This window comes from Aquarana catesbeiana, linkage group LG08 (genome assembly GCF_042186555.1).
Source record: "Aquarana catesbeiana isolate 2022-GZ linkage group LG08, ASM4218655v1, whole genome shotgun sequence".
In the NCBI taxonomy this organism is placed as follows: Eukaryota; Metazoa; Chordata; class Amphibia; order Anura; family Ranidae; genus Aquarana; species Aquarana catesbeiana.
This window is the reverse complement of record NC_133331.1, coordinates 133,966,251-133,983,333: the sequence shown is the minus strand read 5'-3', so window position 1 is coordinate 133,983,333 and position 17,083 is coordinate 133,966,251. Positions and strand designations below refer to the sequence as shown.

The window sequence follows — 17,083 nt, the reverse complement described above, 5'->3', positions numbered from 1 at the left end:
AGTAGAGTTGTCTTAACATTTCTAAACAAGGTTACTGACCAACAGCATTAAGTTTAGTTATGTTTTTTAGTAATGTTATGAGAACCTTTATTTTGTTGGATTTTTGTCATAGGACAAAAGAAGTAAAACTGAGGGAGTGGAGTTTAGTGGCACCATTCCTGAGCAGTCAGACTGATTTGGGCTTCTGGGATTTCTCTCACTTGTTTGTAAATGTAGTAGTTCAGTATTAAAGACATTACTACAGAAGCAATGGATTGTGGTAGTATTTTGGATGTGAAAGTTACATTTTTTTTTTTATTCAGTATCAAAATCATCCAAAAGGCATTTTTGTGTTTTGCACAATATTACTCCTGGATGAGGAACTTTAATACACTTCTACGTTGTCTGCTCTATTTAGGATCTATTTATAAAACAGGTGGCAAAGTGCAGCATTTCACTTTGGTAGCCTTTTGGCCAATTAACCGGTTCCCAACCAGCTCACGCAGATATACTGCGGCAGAATGGCTCTCCTGGGTGAAATCTCGTACATATATACGGCTTTGCCCAGGAGAGCCACCTGAGGGAGCGCTATCTTGTGCACAAGCGGCAGCATGGGGGTTTGTGTATGTAAACACACAAATCCCTGTGCTGTCAGAGGAGAGAAGTCAGATCATTGTTTCTACAAGGTAGAAACAGCGATCTGTCATCTCTCCTAGTTAGTCCCATGCCCCCAATTAGAACACACACATAGGGAACACATTTAACATCTTGATCGCCCTCTAGTGTTAACCCCTTCCCTACCAGTGACATTTACATAGTAATCAGTGCATATTTATAGCACCGATCGCTCTGTAAATGTCAAGGGTTCCCAAAATGTGTCAAAAGTGTCCGACCTGTCCGCCGCAATATCACAATACCACTAAAAATTGCAGATCTCTGCCATTACTAGTAAAAAATAAATAAATAATAAAAATGCCATAAATCTTTCCCATAGTTTGTAGACACTATAACTTTTCCCGCAACCAATCAATATACGCTTATTGCAATTTTTTGTACCAAAAATATGTAGAATACACAACTTTTTTAAAATTGGGATACTTACTATAGCAAAAAGTAAAAGATATTGCGTCTTTTTCAAAATTGTCGCCCTTTTGTTTATAGCGCAAGAAATAAAAACCGCAGAGGTGATCAAATACCACCAAAAGAAATCTCTATTTGTGGGGGGAAAAAAAGGACGTCAATTTTGTTTGGGTACAACGTCACACGACCATGCAAATGTCAGTTAAAGCGATGCAGTGTGGAATCGCAAAAAATGGCCCGGTCATTGAGCAGCCAAATCTTCTGGGGCTGAAGTTGTTTAAAAAAAAAAAAAAAATCTTTTTTTCCCATATGGAGATAATTTCCTTCCCCAGTTTTACCTCAAGGGGTTAAGTAGGGTAAAAAAATGAAAATTTCACTTATACACATTTATAAATGGCAACACTCAAAACAGAATAGGATTCCACTGCTGCAATTTTTTGACTGTCAGTAATTGAAAGTGCAATTTATATTGTTGAGAATTGGAACATAAGGACTTTTTATAGGGGTAAAACATAGTTAAATATACAGGAACTGAGAGAAACAGGTAGGCTACGAATGCTGAGCTCTTGAAAATGCAAGGTACCTGGCTATCTCTGTATTTTGCAGAGTACTAACTCCAGAGCATGAAGCAAGTGAAGTCTAAATTCAAGAATTTTCAGGAGAGGTAAGTAATAGCAGCTTTTATTGTTCTAACAATACAGGCTCCTGTATTGTGATTTTTTTTTTCCAATACAAATCTTTTATTTTTAGGAGGAGGCCAAGGGTAAATTGTATTTTATTACCCCCTTACTTCACCTAGCTCTTTAGAGGTAAGATGCCCCTGTGGTCAGAGAATGGGAGTTGCAAAAGTAATTACATTTTTAATTGCTTTTGAGGTGAGTGGTCTTCACGTGAGCCTCCGAATGTTATCCCTTCGCGCCTCGTATACATGCTTAGATTTTTGGATGGCCGAACGTCCATTTTTTGCGGCGTGCTAGTTTCATGTCGAAAGTGGATAGGTTACTCACAATATGAAAATTCTCGTACGACAGAATATGTCAGAAGTGACGTATTGTGTTGAATAGTTTTTTATGTATTCTTTCGTTTCTGAGCATGCGTAGTCTTGCTCTTACAATTTTCTTCATACAAAAACTGTACTAATGAAACGAAAAACAGACGTTGAGTTCACATCCAACAAAAATTTTATAGTCTGCACATCCAGCTTTTGTCGGACAAGAAAAAGCAAAAATCGGTAGACAGCTCGTCGTACAAACTTTTCGATCCGATTTTCATATTGTGTGTACAGGCCTTTAGACTTTAGGGCAATTAGTGACCTTCATTTACTAAAAATGTTAATGTCTTTGAATCACTGATATCACAAGCAATTGGAGCTTATCCACAATAGCACTGCTTAATCAGATATTCCAGTGTTCCTAGTAGGCCTGGATTCACACTGCCGTGACTTTGAATACAACATCCCTGTGCAACTTCATCACAGCTTACATACGACTTCTTTAACAGAAGACAGTGCAAGTGGTATTGAAGTCGCACCAAAAGTAGTGCAGGAACCTTTTTCTAAGTCAGAGCGTCTTGAGTCGCATCAATTAGAACGGTTTCATTGCAGTTATTGGGGAGCGACGTGTCATGCAACTTTGAGGAGTTCTTAAGTCGCGGCAGTGTGAACTGGGGCTTATTGTATTATTCTGTGATGGTGCATGTCTTGAAGTGATTGGAGTATATATTTTGACTTTCTGTGCCAGTTAGCAATGTGTTGGTTTTTGTAAATTGTTTGACTACTTTTATGTATACAGACTTGAAAATGTATTTGTATATGTTGAAAATAAAAATGTTTGCTTCATCAACAGACGTGCTTGAGTTGGAATTAATGGCTCTGTAGTTAAAATGTTACCAATAAAAAAAAAAATACACAAACAAGCTAAAAAATACAGATTATTTATTGAAATTGCTCACCTCTGCAGTTATGTACAATGAAAGGCACAATCCAAAACAAAATTTTTGATATGGTTGAGAAATACTGAAGTTCTTGCAGGGCCAAATGATAGGTTCACCAAAACATTTAAGATATAGCAGGAAATTCTCATTCTGCTTGCAAGATTCTTATGTGTTAAAACTTGCTGAATGAGCGCACACCTGGGAGTTTCTAACTAAAGCCCCATTCACACTATCAGATTTTCTGCTGATTTTGGTCTTCAGATTTACCAAAACCATGTAGTGCAAGGGCATGTCTGATTGCATACAAATTGAAACTCCTAAGGTTTGACCTCATATTATATGGTTTTGGTAAATCTGAAGGAAAAAATCAGCAGAAAATCTGATAGGGTGTATGGGGCTTTAGATTCCACTACTGGAGGAGCTGTCAATGGAAGATCCAACTCAGCAGTATGCATTTACAGCAATAGGTGGTTTAGGAATCTTCTGCTTATTTCTGACCAATCAGGTGCTCTGCTTTTTTTTTTTTACTACAGGCACATAATTCAGCTGTACTGAAGATGCTTTGCTGAGATGCTTTTCAATTAGCTCTTGTAGGTCCTTGTTCAGTTCATATGTTCTGCTTTTTCCCTGCAACATTGAAAAAAAAAAAAAAAAAAAAAAAATTTTAAATTTCCTTAATGAAAAAAGGAAAAAAAAAGGAGGGGGCACTTCTAAAGGTTATGGTTAGAGCACACAGATTTCCATTGCTGAAGAGCTTCTCAAACAATCTAAGGTGATTTCCAGAAATGTTATCTGCACATCCACTCAACAATTACTACACAGAAAAATGTATTTTTTGTAACATTTGTGTTTTTAGCGTATTTTGTTCCTGAAAATTTGCTTTGGATAAATGGCTGATCAAGTATCATGCGATATAAAAAATGTCAGCCACCATTTTATTCTCTAGGGCCTCTACTTTCAGAAAATATATAATGTTTGGGATTTCTAAATAATTTGAGCAGAAAAATGCTGATTTTAACATAATTAAAAAATCGTGCCACTGACAACGCTATGTCTGCACATGTGGTCTTGTATGTGGAAGTGATCCATTGGATGTTTACCAATATTGTGGACTCTGTATTACCGTATGTCACACTTAAAGAATTGAAAAAAAATAAAACTGTGCCACACACCAAAGGGTCAAGTTGACCCCCGCCCAGTGAGTGCAGCTCATCTGGTAAAATGCTTACCTTCTTCCCCACTTATCTTCACTGTGGCATTGTTTTTCAGTTTACTTCTACATTCATCGCGATTTTCAAACTGCAAGCGGATATTATTTTAATATCAATTCAGAAGTGTTGTGTAATGAAAAAAAATCTGGTTCTTTTTCTTAATGTGTTTGAATGATACTGCCAAAAGTACAGTGGGGAAAATTATTATTTGATCCCCTGTATATTTGCATTTGCCCACTTACAAAGTTGTTGCAGTTCAGTGAGTAAAATGTATTTGATCCTCTACTAACCAACAATAATTCTGGCTATAGTATGTGCTCATGTGGTATGCAGATTAGTCCCTGTCAATTTAAGAAGTTGCTCCTGACAACTCGTTATATGTATAAAAGACACCTGTCCACAGAATCTTTCTTCCATTCAACCCCACCATCATGGGCAAGACCAAAGAGCTGTCAAAGGACGTCAGGGACAATATTGTTGACCTGCCCAAGGCTTGAATGGGCTACAAGACCAACCAGCAAGAAGCTTGGTGAGAAGGAGACAACTGTTGGGAGCAATTATTTTCAAATGGAAGAAATACAAAATAACCATCAATCGCCCTTGGTCTGGAGCTCCATGCAAGATTTTGCCTCATGGGGTAAGGATAATCATGAGAAAAGTGAGGGATCAGCCCAGAACTACACGGGAGGAGCTTGTGAATGATCTCAAGGCAGTTTGGGACCACAGTAACCAAAAAAACATTGGTAATACAATACGTCACCATGGATTGAAATCCTGCAGTACCCGCAGTGCTCCCAGTCTTGAAGAAGGCACATGTACAGGCCCGTCTGAAGTTTGCCAATGAACATCTAAATGATTCCGAGAAGGATTGGGAGAAAGTGATGTGGTCAGAGGAGACCAAAATTGAGCACTTCGGCATCAACTCCACTCGCCGTGTTTGGAGGAAGAAAAAAAAAAAAATGCTGACCAAGGCCCCAAGAAAATCATGGAGGTGGAAACATTATGCTTTGGGGCTGTTTCTCTGCCAAAGGTACAGGCCGACTTTGCAGCATTGAGGGGCCAATGGACGGGGCCATGTATTGTAAAATCTTGGATAAGAACCTTCTTCCCTCAGCCAGAAGGCAAGAAATAAGTGGCTCAGGAGGAAGCACATTAATGTCATGAAATGGCCTAGCCAGTCTCCAGACCTTAATTATATAGAAAATTTATGGAGAGAGCTGAAACTTTGAGTTGCCAAGTCACAGCCAAGAAATCTTAAAGGGGTTTCTTGGCTGTCACCCTCATGGTTTTTCACCTTAATGCATTAAGGTGAAAAACCTTCTGTAATGCTGCAGCCCCCGCAGTGCCCCCGTTTTACTTACCTGTACCCGGTTTTCTACTCCCCAGGGACGAGTACACCAGCTCTAGCTGGTGTCTCGTGTGCTGATTGGATATTGATAGCAGCACAGCCATTGGCTCCTGCTGCTGTCAATCAAATCCAATTATGCATGGGCCGAGTCCTGCTTTCTGTATCAATGGACACAGAAGCAGGACTCGGTAGCGCGCTCGCACGGATGTCCACCGAAAGAGAGTGCTTCTCAGACGTGGGCACTCGATGAAGGGAGGAGCTACTAGTGCCGCTGAAGGACCCCAGAAGAGGAGGATCGGGGCCACTCTGTGCAAAACTAACTGCACAGTGGAGGTAAGTAGACAAGAGGGGGCTTCCATCATAACAAATATAGAGTGTGGTGGTCCCATCCCTTACATAGTAAATCATAGAAAAAAGAATCCCCCTTGGATTGGGACTTTAACTGACCACCAAACCCGTTCAAGTAAAAAAATGTATTTTATTGATATACTTTAAAAAAGAAGACGTGAGAGCGTCTATGGCGTATAAATTAATAAATCAAAAAATCATTCCATACAGAGTAGAAACAAAATCAGAAACAGAGAAAATATAAAAGGTGACGATAGTCAATGTACTCTCATGGGCGTAGTGTGCCCCAATACCCGACGAGTTTCCGGTATTCTGGTACCTATCAGTGCTAGCACTGATAGGTGTAGGCACCCCCCACTAGACCCGCATATTTGAAGGATTTACTTAGGAGCCAACCACCACGGGACTGTCCCTGGATATTTATCCTTCCGGCATGCAGCCGGCATGTTACGGGTTCCTATGAACGTTTCTCCCCCAGTTGGCTCACTTATTGCTCGTTTTGATACCGGTAATTCAATACACGTACTATTCTTATATAGTCTTGGTCTGGCACAAATGAATACAATATTTGATCTGAGGGGCCATGGGTGCTACTTGAACAGAGTCATGCCTAGGGAATCCATACATGTATACATTACTCACAACTCTCAAACCCCTGATGAAGGTACCAGAATACCGGAAATGCGTTGGGTATCGGGGCACACTACCCCCATGAGAGTACATTGACTATCGTCACCTTGTATATTTTCTCCGTTTCTGATTTTGTTTCTATACTGTATGGAATGATTTTTTAATTTATACACCATAGACGCTCTCACGTCTTCTTTTTTAAAGTAGATCAATAAAATACATTTTTTTTACTTGAACGGGTTTGGTGGTCAGTTAAAGTCCCAATCCAAGGGGGATTCTTTTTTCAGTGGAGGGAAGTATGACATGTTTTTTTTTTTTTGTTTTTAAATAACAAAGATGTGAGAGTTTAGTAACCCTTTAAGGATTTAGAGAAGATCTGTAAAGTAGAGTGGACCAAAATCCCTCCTGAGATGTGTACAAACCTGGTAACTACAAGAACCCAAGAAACGTCTTACCTTTGTACTTGATTTCTCCACCAAGTACCAAGTCATGTTTTGCTTGGGGATCAAATACTTATTTTACTCACTGAACTGCAACTCAATTTGTATCGTGTTTTTCTGGATTTGTGATTGATATTCTGTCTCTATCATTTTAAAATACACCTACGATAACAATTGTAGACCCTTCATTTCTTTGTAAGTGGGCAACTTTACAAAATCTGCAGGGGACCATATACTTATTTTCCCCACTGTACTTTTGGCAGTAACAGTCAAACACATTAAGAAAAAGAACCTTTTTTTTTTTTCACTACACAACACTTCTGAATTGATATTAAAATAATATCTGCTTGGAGTTTGAAAATCGCAACGAATGTAGAAGTAAACGGAAAAACCTGTACCAAGGATCATGGCTGCAGCTTCAGTCACAATCTTGTAATAAACACTGGCTGACAGAAGGTTTATATATGTATGTTGGTCAGCAAGTGGTTAAAGGATACTCGTCCTATATGCGTGTATCCATTTGGCTATACGTTTTGTTTTATACAATAAACGTTCAGTAATGCACTAAGTGTGCACCATCCTTGTATTCTCTTTTACATTAGGACATTGTTGTACAGAGTAGGATAAATATTCTGCAGGGTGATAACATGTTTGCAGCTCCTAACATGCCTTGCAAACTACCATGCGGTGGGTGACATACAGGTACGTAGCCTGGCTTGTAGCTGCCACCCGCCCACAATAAAACTACTGTGGGTATGAGGGAAGTGGTTAGTGCACCAACACCCATCTTTAAAGCAGTAATAAACGCAATATTTTTCAACTGTACCTTATATGAAGTCTTACCTATAGGTACAGTGAATATCTCTCTAAACTTGCACAGTTTAGTAAATATTCACATCAGCAGGCGCCAACCTGCATTTACAGTACACTAACTGCAGACAGCAACGTGCCGCAATTGTTACTCGCATGCACAACTTTGACGACATCATCACGGCACAGCCAGACAGCACAAACCCAGAAGGAAGATTGGGTGAAATGGAAGCGCCTGGAGTGGAGACAGCGTCCTATTGGAGGGCTCCACTTGACAGGCAAGTCTGCCATGATGTGCTAGTATGTGGTTCATACTAACAATATGGTGTAACACTGTAGTGAGCCTATTTTTAAAATTGTTAGCAAAGCTTACTACCACCTTAAGTACAATGCCATTGTATGGCCCTTTTGACATGTGGGGGGCTGCACTTGTGGCCCTCTGTATTTACTAAGTTGAGCACCACTGCTCTAGAGTGATAAAAGGCTGTTCAACGTGGTCACTGCTAAACCATAGTGTTTCACTATAACCACACATGCTGTGAATTGCGCACTATGAAAACATTAAAAGTGAAGTACAGTCACTGTTAGACAAATACCTTTATCTTGGGTACCAATTCCGGAACTGGAGGATTGAAGGTCATACCATTTATACTGTAATCATTAAACAATTCTGTGGCAGACCTACAAAATATTAAATACATATAAAAGTGAAGAAAAATGCATAAAGGTGTTTGTTAAAAATTAAGGCTACATTAACCACTTCCCGACCGCCCCACGACTATGTACATCCTAATTTTGAACGGGGATATCGTTGTTATGGCAGCAGCTAGCTGCCATAACCCCGGTATCCCCGTTTTCGTGCGGCGGCCGGCTTTCAGATAAAAGTGGTCCCTGCGGCGGATTCGCCGCAAGATCACTTTTATCGGTGGCGGGAGAGGGCCCCCCCCCCTCCCGCCGCGATCCGGTGCCCTCCGCCGCTTACCGGAGCCGTCGGTAGCGGCGGAGGCGATCGCGTCCTGTTCTCTGGTGTGTCTGGAGACGAGTGAGGCCAAGATGGCGCTCACTCGTCTCCATGAAACTGCTGGGCGGAAGCGACGTCAAAACGTCACTTCCGTCCACGCCTCTTAAAGGCATATTTTTTCAAATGTCATTTTTCTAAATGACTTTTTTTTTTTTTTTATTGCATTTTAGTGTAAATATGAGATCTGAGGTCTTTTTGACCCCAGATCTCATATTTAAGAGGTCCTGCCATGCTTTTTTCTATTACAAGGTATGTTTACATTCCTTGTAATAGGAATAAAAGTGACACAATTTTTTTTTTTTTTTTAAACAGTGTAAAAATTAATAAAATATTGTAAAATAAATAATAAAAAAAAAAATTTTTAAAACCCCCCTGTCCCGACGAGCTCGCGCGCAGAAGCGAACGCATACGCGAGTAGCGCTCGCATATGAAAACGGTGGTCAAACCACACATGTGAGGTATCACAGCGACCGGTAGAGCGAGAGCAATAATTCTAGCCCTAGACCTCCTCTGTAGCGCAAAATATGCAACCTGTAGAATTTTTTAAACATCGCCTATGGAGATTTTTGAGGGTAAAAGTTTGACGCCATTCCACGAGCGGGCGCAATTTTCAAGCATGACATGTTGGGTATCAATTTACTTGGCGTAACATTATATTTCACAATATAAAAAAAAATTGGGATAACTTTACTGTTGTTTTATTTTTTTATTCAAAAAAGTGAATTTTTTCCAAAAAAAGTGCGCTTATAAGACCGCTGCGCAAATACGGTGCAAAAAAAAGTATTGCAATGACCGCCATTGTATTCTCTAGGGTGTTAGAAGAAAAACCATATATAATGTTTGGGGGTTCTAAGTAATTTTCTAGCAGAAAAACCTGTTTTAAACATGTAAACACCTAAAATCCAAAACGAGGCTGGTCCTTAAGTGGTTAATACTTAAAACACAAGCTCTGATCTACAGGTTTCTTCACTTCTCCACATAACGTAACATTGGCAAAAGCAGAAAAGTCTGAAATGACATTAGTTTAACCACTTCAATGTTAGGACCCCTCACCCACATCATGCCAAAAGGATTTTATTGGTCTGTTTCTGTTACAGTCATCTTATTGGTTTTAAGAAGGGATACCAGTTCTGCCCACACAGGGCCTACAACATTTAATAGAGATAAAAGTTTTTTGGTCTGTTTCACACCCGATAAGATTTTGCTTTTAAATTCAGTTCAAATGTGCTGTACACATTTTGAAAGAGACCATTGGGATGTTTAGATAAGGCAGCAGAATGGTAAAGCTCAAATTAAAAGTTAAACATTCAGTTTAGAAGAGCTTTTAACTTTAAATGTTACATTATAGTGCACACACATTAAACTGTCTGTGTATAGTGATGGTGTACAGACAGGAATTACTACGATGTTGCCAATTCTATAGTTCTGAAAGACATTACTTGTGTGTGAATGGTGATCATGCAACTTATGCAAATGTCATCTATAACATGCCCATAGGATCTGGGAATTTGATTTATTGTATATTTACTATTATTTATCTTGCTGGATAGAAGTCAACCCCTTCACCTTCATGAAACTGAAACAGATCAATTATAAGTCTGCTGAGATCTACGGGGGCAGAGCTGGATCAGTTTGCATACTACTTTACCATTTTCTCATTTTAAAGGGCCAAATAAAAGCATACTCTATTTTTATCAGGATTGGCAGCATGAGACAAAACTTAAATTTGCAGTTATGAATTCTGCAGGTTGGGCTACCCTCCCTCACCAATACCACCAACATCCCCCCCCCCCCCCCCCCCCAAAAATACTTCCTTTTTTGGTGTTCTTTTAAAGATCTTGTTCAACACCTACAGGTAACCACCTAAAAATTTACTCCTGAAAAAACTGGAGCGCAATTCTAGAAATACACCGAATCTGAAAACGCTGTTCTTTTGATTAATACATTTCTTACTAAAGGGTGTCCACAGTCGTTTGTAAGCAGAACTGCAATGCTGAACCATTCCCAAGGAAAGAAACCTTACCTGCGGCTATAGGATTGTCCCAGAGCTGCTGAACCTTCTGATGGAGCCCCAGCACAAAGGTGAGCTGCAAATATCCGAACAACAGGATGGAAATGCCTCTAAAAGAATATAAAAATACATTTTTATTGTCAGCTTATAAAAGTACATTTCCTTATCTTCCATTAAGGCCAGCCATACACAGAGCAAATTTCTTTCCTGCAACCACGGCAGTGTTGGCAGGGAAATCCCTCCTGCCTGGCCATTGTGTTCTCCTGGCGGGGACAGCCATCCCGGCCGAGAGAAGACCACGATTATTGATGGCAGTTATAGCAGTGGCTTATGATTGTAAGCGAAGCCAGTAGGCTGGTTGTACCCAGGTTGATCAATCAACTTGATACATTCAGCCTACCCACTAATGGTTCGAATCTTGAGATTCGAACAATGTATGGCCGGCCTTGGGCAAAATAAGTTATGCTGCCCCCTTACAGGACGTTGGAACACTGGCAAACAGAAGAAAATGGTTGTTGGCCAGCCCCTCCTCTACTCATCATGCCTCCGTTTTTTTTCTAGTGCCCTAGGAGGTTGGATAACTTTTCCTCAAGTAGGGGACTGTTTGTTCATCCTGCTAGGTACCTGGTATATTCATCTCCTCCTCTCCCCCACTAGCATTACGGTGCTCATGTCACCATTGGGCATCCCTTTCAGCTGCCCCACTTCACCCATCTGATTTTACTGCATCCTATTCTGCACCTTCCCAGCTTTACGTTAGTTCTATTTGGATATGAGCTTATCCTTGGGAATTGTATCCCACTGGAACTCATTGGAATCATTTTCCTCCAGCTGTGGTTACACCATTTGGGCTGCCTGATATTTCTGCTCCTGAGGGAACTATTTTGGGACCATTGTCATTTATACAGCGATCAGTGCTATAAAAATTCACCGATTACTATGTAAATGACACTGCCAGGGAAGGGGTCAAACACTAGGGGGCAATCAAGGAGTTAAGTGTCCTAGGAATGATTCTAACTGTGGGGGGGGGATTGCCTCACTAGAACATGACAGAGATCACTGCTCCTGATGGTCTGCACTCTGTCATAGGCATCTCCCCGTTCTGCGACACGATCCCAGGCTCCCGGACATAGAGCCTGCGAGACCCGTGGGCACAGAGTATGCGGCGGGTGAGCCCACAATGCCACGATTTAAAGGGGACGTACCTGCATGCCCATTTGCCCAGCCGCGCCATTGTGCCAGCGTATATCGTTGTGCGCTGGTCGGCATGTGGTTAAAGTGGTAGTAAAAGCTGTTCGTATTTTTACCTACAGGTATGCTCATAATAAAGCTTACCTGAAGGTTAAATCAATATCTCCTAAACGTGAACATTTAGAAGATATTCTAGTGAGCAGCAGCCGGTGAGGTCACTGGTGCATGCACTCTGAAGGAACGGCATACCCGAGCTGAGCCGGCATACCAGAGCTCTGTGCCGTGGCACCCATCGTGTCGTGGCCCGTAAACCTGGTAAGGAAGATAGGGTGAAGATGGAAGCCTCTGCAACGGTGACAGCGCGCTGCTGAAGGGCTTTGGTTTAAGGTAAATCTTTCATAATATGCTAGTATGCGATGCATAATGGCACATTATACCTTTACCTTGCAGGGAGAGTTTCTATTTTGTTCTGCATTTACTACCGCTTTAAAGCCGGTCAGTTTCCTGGATTCCTGCAGTGTGAACAATGCTAAACATTCCGATGTCTACAAACCTTGTCTAAATATGCATCATCGGGTATCTAGCACTGGTAGCCTTGGACAGCCATCAACCGAAGCAGTTTATCTCAAATTTTCATTAAGGGAAAAATAGCCTCTCAAACTCTTCATGTGTAGCAGGCATCACACCCCCCTCTGCTGACCCTTCAGGGGTTGTGACATTGACCAGGGATATCCTTCTCGTAGGGCTTCTTTGTTCCCTTCGGACTCCCCTGAGTTAGAGTCTGGTCTCTGGATTGGACACCCAGGTGCACAAGACTGGGAAGTTCCAGGTGCTATTTGCTAGTGTCTGGTGGGGGATAGGCGGGTTCCATACCAATGTCATGGGAGGACACCTCTGATGGACGTATTCTCTTTTCTAGCCCTTGAGTCTGGTTCTCCAGAACAGATAGTTCTGCAGGTCAGTGTTTCGACCTGACCTTCACTGAATAACATAGATAAACACACTATACTGTGGTGCAAGCTGTCAGAACCCTCTAAAATGGATGCTCAGCAAAGAGTTCATAAAATCCATGTGTGACACTTTAGGGGCTAGCTCAGCTGGCCTCCAACATTCAGTGCAGCTCCTAAAAAATACTGAAGGAATCTCTAAAAGGAACAGCAGAGGGCACATCTAAAGTGCAGTAAAAAAAAAACATTAAAAAAAATAAAAATGTGCACTTCATATTTGAAGAGTAAAGCACTTGTCATATAACCTTTATCCACTGGGGGATGCCATCCAGACCACAACAGCACATAGCAGAGGTAATCCAGTATAGAAACTCTGTTCTTCCAATGGCCAGGAAATACTCAGGAGCCATGCGAGTCAGACAGCTAAAGGAAAGTCCTATGTGTGATGTCAAACTTCTAGAAACCTTCTATACTCCGCAAACCTGGCACACAGAATTCTTATACTTCTACTGACAGAGCAACCCACATGGGCACCTTAAACAATATACCACAAACAGAGGAGAAATTTTAGAAAAGCGATAGCAAATGTTCTACCATTGCCTTGGAAAGATTGCAACCATGTGGCAGATGTTTTACATGCAAGGCATTTAAAGCGTCTGTTAACCCCCCCAAAAAAAACAAAAATGCTGCTCCTGTCCCTTTAATGTGCAAGCTGCAGCATGGTGCTTTTGCTTTTTCAATTACCCCTCTGTATCTCCTACAATACCTGTTTAATCCTGCCAAGTCCTGACTTCCCCTCTGACATCCCACCCATGATTATCATGGCTGCTGAGCCATTAAAACCGTGGTCAGAATATGTGTCTGCGTCATCCGCAGCTCTCCTCTCTGCCTGTCTTCATCTCCCCTCCCCCCCTCCCTCAGCACCATAGTCAGGAGTGAGACAACGATCGCCTTCACTCCCAGCTCTGCCCCTCTCCTCCCTGAGTAGACTTCATTGATTACAATCTTTACCTGAAGTTGCTCCTCCCCTACTCATATTAAAAACTGCAATGTTTCAAACTAATATATATATATATGTGCTTCTGGAAGAATGGTCAAACATTCCCATAAACACACTCCTAAACCCTGTGGACAACCTTCTGAGAACAGTTGAAGCTGTTATAGCTGCAAAGGGTGGGCCAACTCAATATTGAACACTACAGACTAAGACTGGGATGCCATTAAAGTTCATGGGTGTGTAAAGGCAGGCGTCTCGATAATTTTGGTAATATAGTGTGTGTGTACACATATACACACACACACACACAGTATCTCACAAAAGTGAGTACACCCCTTACATTTTAGTAAATATTTTATCTTTTCATGTGACAACACTGAAGAAATGACACTTTGCTACAATGTAAAGTAGTGAGTGTACAGCTTGTATAACAGTGTAAATTTGCTGCCCCCTCAAAATAACTCAACACACAGCCATTAATGTCTAAACCGCTGGCAACAAATGTGAGCAAACCCCTAAGTGAAAATGTCCAAATTGGGCCCAATTAGCCATTTTTCCTCCCCGGTGTCATGCGACTCTTTAGTGTTACAAGGTCTCAGGTGTGAATGGGGAACAGGTGTGTTAAATATGGCGTTATCGCTCTCTCTCTCATACTGGTCACTGGAAGTTCAACATGGCACCTCATGGCAAAGAACTGAGGATCTAAAAAAAAAAAAAAATTGCTGCTCTATATAAATATGGCCTAGGCCAGTGATGGCGAACCTTGGCACCCCAGATGTTTTGGAACTACATTCCCCATGATGCTCATGCACTCTGCATTGTAGTTAAGCACCATGGGAAGTGTAGCCTAGGCTATAAGAAGATTGCCAAGACCCTGAAGCTGAGCTGCAGCATGGTGGCCAAGACCATACAGCGGTTCAACAGGTCAGGTTCCCCTCAGAACAGGCCTCGCCTTGGTCAACCAAAGAAGTTGAGTGCACGTGCTCAGCGTCATATCCAGAGGTCATCTTTGGGAAATAGTCGTATGAGTGCTGCCAGCATTGCTGCAGAGGTTGAAGGGGAGGGGTGGGGGGGGGGGGGGGGGGTCAAGCCTGTTAATGCTCAGACCATACGCTGCATCAAATTGGGCTGCATGGCTGTCGTCCCAGAAGGAAGCCTCTTCTAAAGATGATGCACAAGAAAGCCCGCAAACAGTTGCTGAAGACAAGCAGACGGATTACTGGAACCATGTCCTGTGGTCTGATGAGACCAAGAAAAACTTATTTTGTCCAGCTGGTGTCGAGCATGTGTCGCAGCAACCAGGTGAGGAGTACAAAGACAAGTTTGTCTTGGCTACACTCAAGCATGGTGGTGGGAGTATCATGGTCTAGGGCTTCAGTGTTGTCACATGAAAAGATAATAAAATGTTTACAAAAATGTGAGGGGTGTACTCGCTTTTGTGAGATACTGTATATATATATTAGATATAGATGAGAGATAAATATAATAGATATAATAAAATACTGTATACCGAGCAGAGAGCTGCTGACTATCACTATTGCACTCCTGTGACCCTTAGGAGAAGCCCAGCCAAACAAGCTCAGGCTGGACTTCTCCTTTAAAAAAATAAATACAAAATTTACAATTAAAACAAATATATATTTAGGATGCCCTTACTTCAGTAGACAGAGTGTTCAGCATGTGTTGGCCCTAGAGAATGCTCCTACTCTGAACAAACACATAATTCTCAGTTAATAAATTTCTGTTATCAGGAGTTTCATCTGAACACATTTCTGAACGCTGTTCAATCTAAAACTGCAGGACATGAGATAAAAACTGACTTTTTGGTAACGATTCTAGATCTTAGAAATTAATCTTTGTAGGGGTCATACATTTCACACAAAGCTGACAGCTTCACATGCCATTTTATTTATTTTTTTTTCTACTTCATTCAGAAGTCAAGAAGCAACACAAAGTACAAATTAAACTCAAGGATGAGTGAGGATTGTACATTAGCAGGTACGTTTAGCTTAGTCTTTATATTATTTCAGATACTCGGTTGCTTACGATCCCCAACAGCTGGTGGACCTTTTAGTGGCTTTTGCCCACCCCCCAGATTAATATATATATATATATATATATATATATATATATATATATATATATATATATATATATATATATATATATATATATATCTATATACAATCTTTACTCCACAGAGGGTAATTGTATTCCTTCCTTAGAGATTATAAGGAGTACTTCCAGTTTCCTTCATTCAATTTTAAAGGCTAAATGTTCTTTCTTTTATCCTATTCAAACTGCGCTACATCCAATGATGCGGGGCTGAGTGATACAGTGAGCGGCTATGTCCGCGGGCTGTATCACGGGAGGGCGCCCGCAAGCACTCAACACCATGCGAGGGAACTCGCATAAAAGTGTTGAGTCCTTGCGTGGAGGAGCCGAGACAGCCGCCAAGGGACCCCAGAAGACCAGGTTCGGGGCCACTCTGTGCAAAACGAGCTGCACAGTGGAGGCAAGTATAACATGTTTGTCATTTAAAAAAAAAAAATTAAACTTTAGTTATCCTTTAAACCCATAGAGAGGCCGTGGAATGACCTCAAGATAGCCGTTCATACCAGACATATTACAAATGTGTAGAATCTAGAAATATGGGCGATACCGCGCCAACCTACAGGGTGATAACCAGCCAACACAACAATTAGATTAATTGTGGTACAAATGAAAAAATAAAGTGTAGCGCTAATAAATAATACAATGTATGATGTGTATAAGAGTACATATAAAAATATGTGTGAGAGGAGAGGCTATCCGCAAGGACTGGTCTCTCACAAAAATAAAAAACTTTCGTCGATGAATGTGTGTTTTTTCATAGGGCGATTCCAAATCGCAGGGGGAAAAAATGTGTAATATTGCAAATATATTGAAAGCCATGCAAAAGTGCTAATCGATATAGAGTGCATAGACAATAGTGTCAACATATAACAGTGACTTGTATAGGAGAAATGTACACATGGACACAAGTGTCTTGTATAGATTACAATGTAAAAACGACTATAGTAAGTCAAACAAAGATATGAGTCCCACCATTCTGTGTGGGTAAACACAAATTATAACCAGAGATGATTCAAATCGGGG

General features: G+C 41.0%; 1 protein-coding gene across 2 annotated transcripts in view; it reads right to left on the bottom strand.

Annotated features, from left to right (window-relative positions):
* Nucleotides 1-2,975: 2,975 nt before the first annotated feature.
* NOC3L (NOC3 like DNA replication regulator) overlaps nt 2,976-17,083 on the bottom strand; it is a 130,155-nt gene continuing 116,047 nt past the window's right edge. For both annotated transcript variants that reach the window (XM_073596426.1, XM_073596427.1), the window contains exons 19-21: nt 10,823-10,920; nt 8,375-8,459; nt 2,976-3,618 (exon numbers count right to left, since the gene is read on the bottom strand). In XM_073596426.1, coding sequence (XP_073452527.1) covers nt 3,493-3,618; nt 8,375-8,459; nt 10,823-10,920 — 309 coding nt within the window. In that variant the 3' untranslated portion in view covers nt 2,976-3,492. The remainder of the gene's footprint in view (nt 3,619-8,374; nt 8,460-10,822; nt 10,921-17,083) is intronic.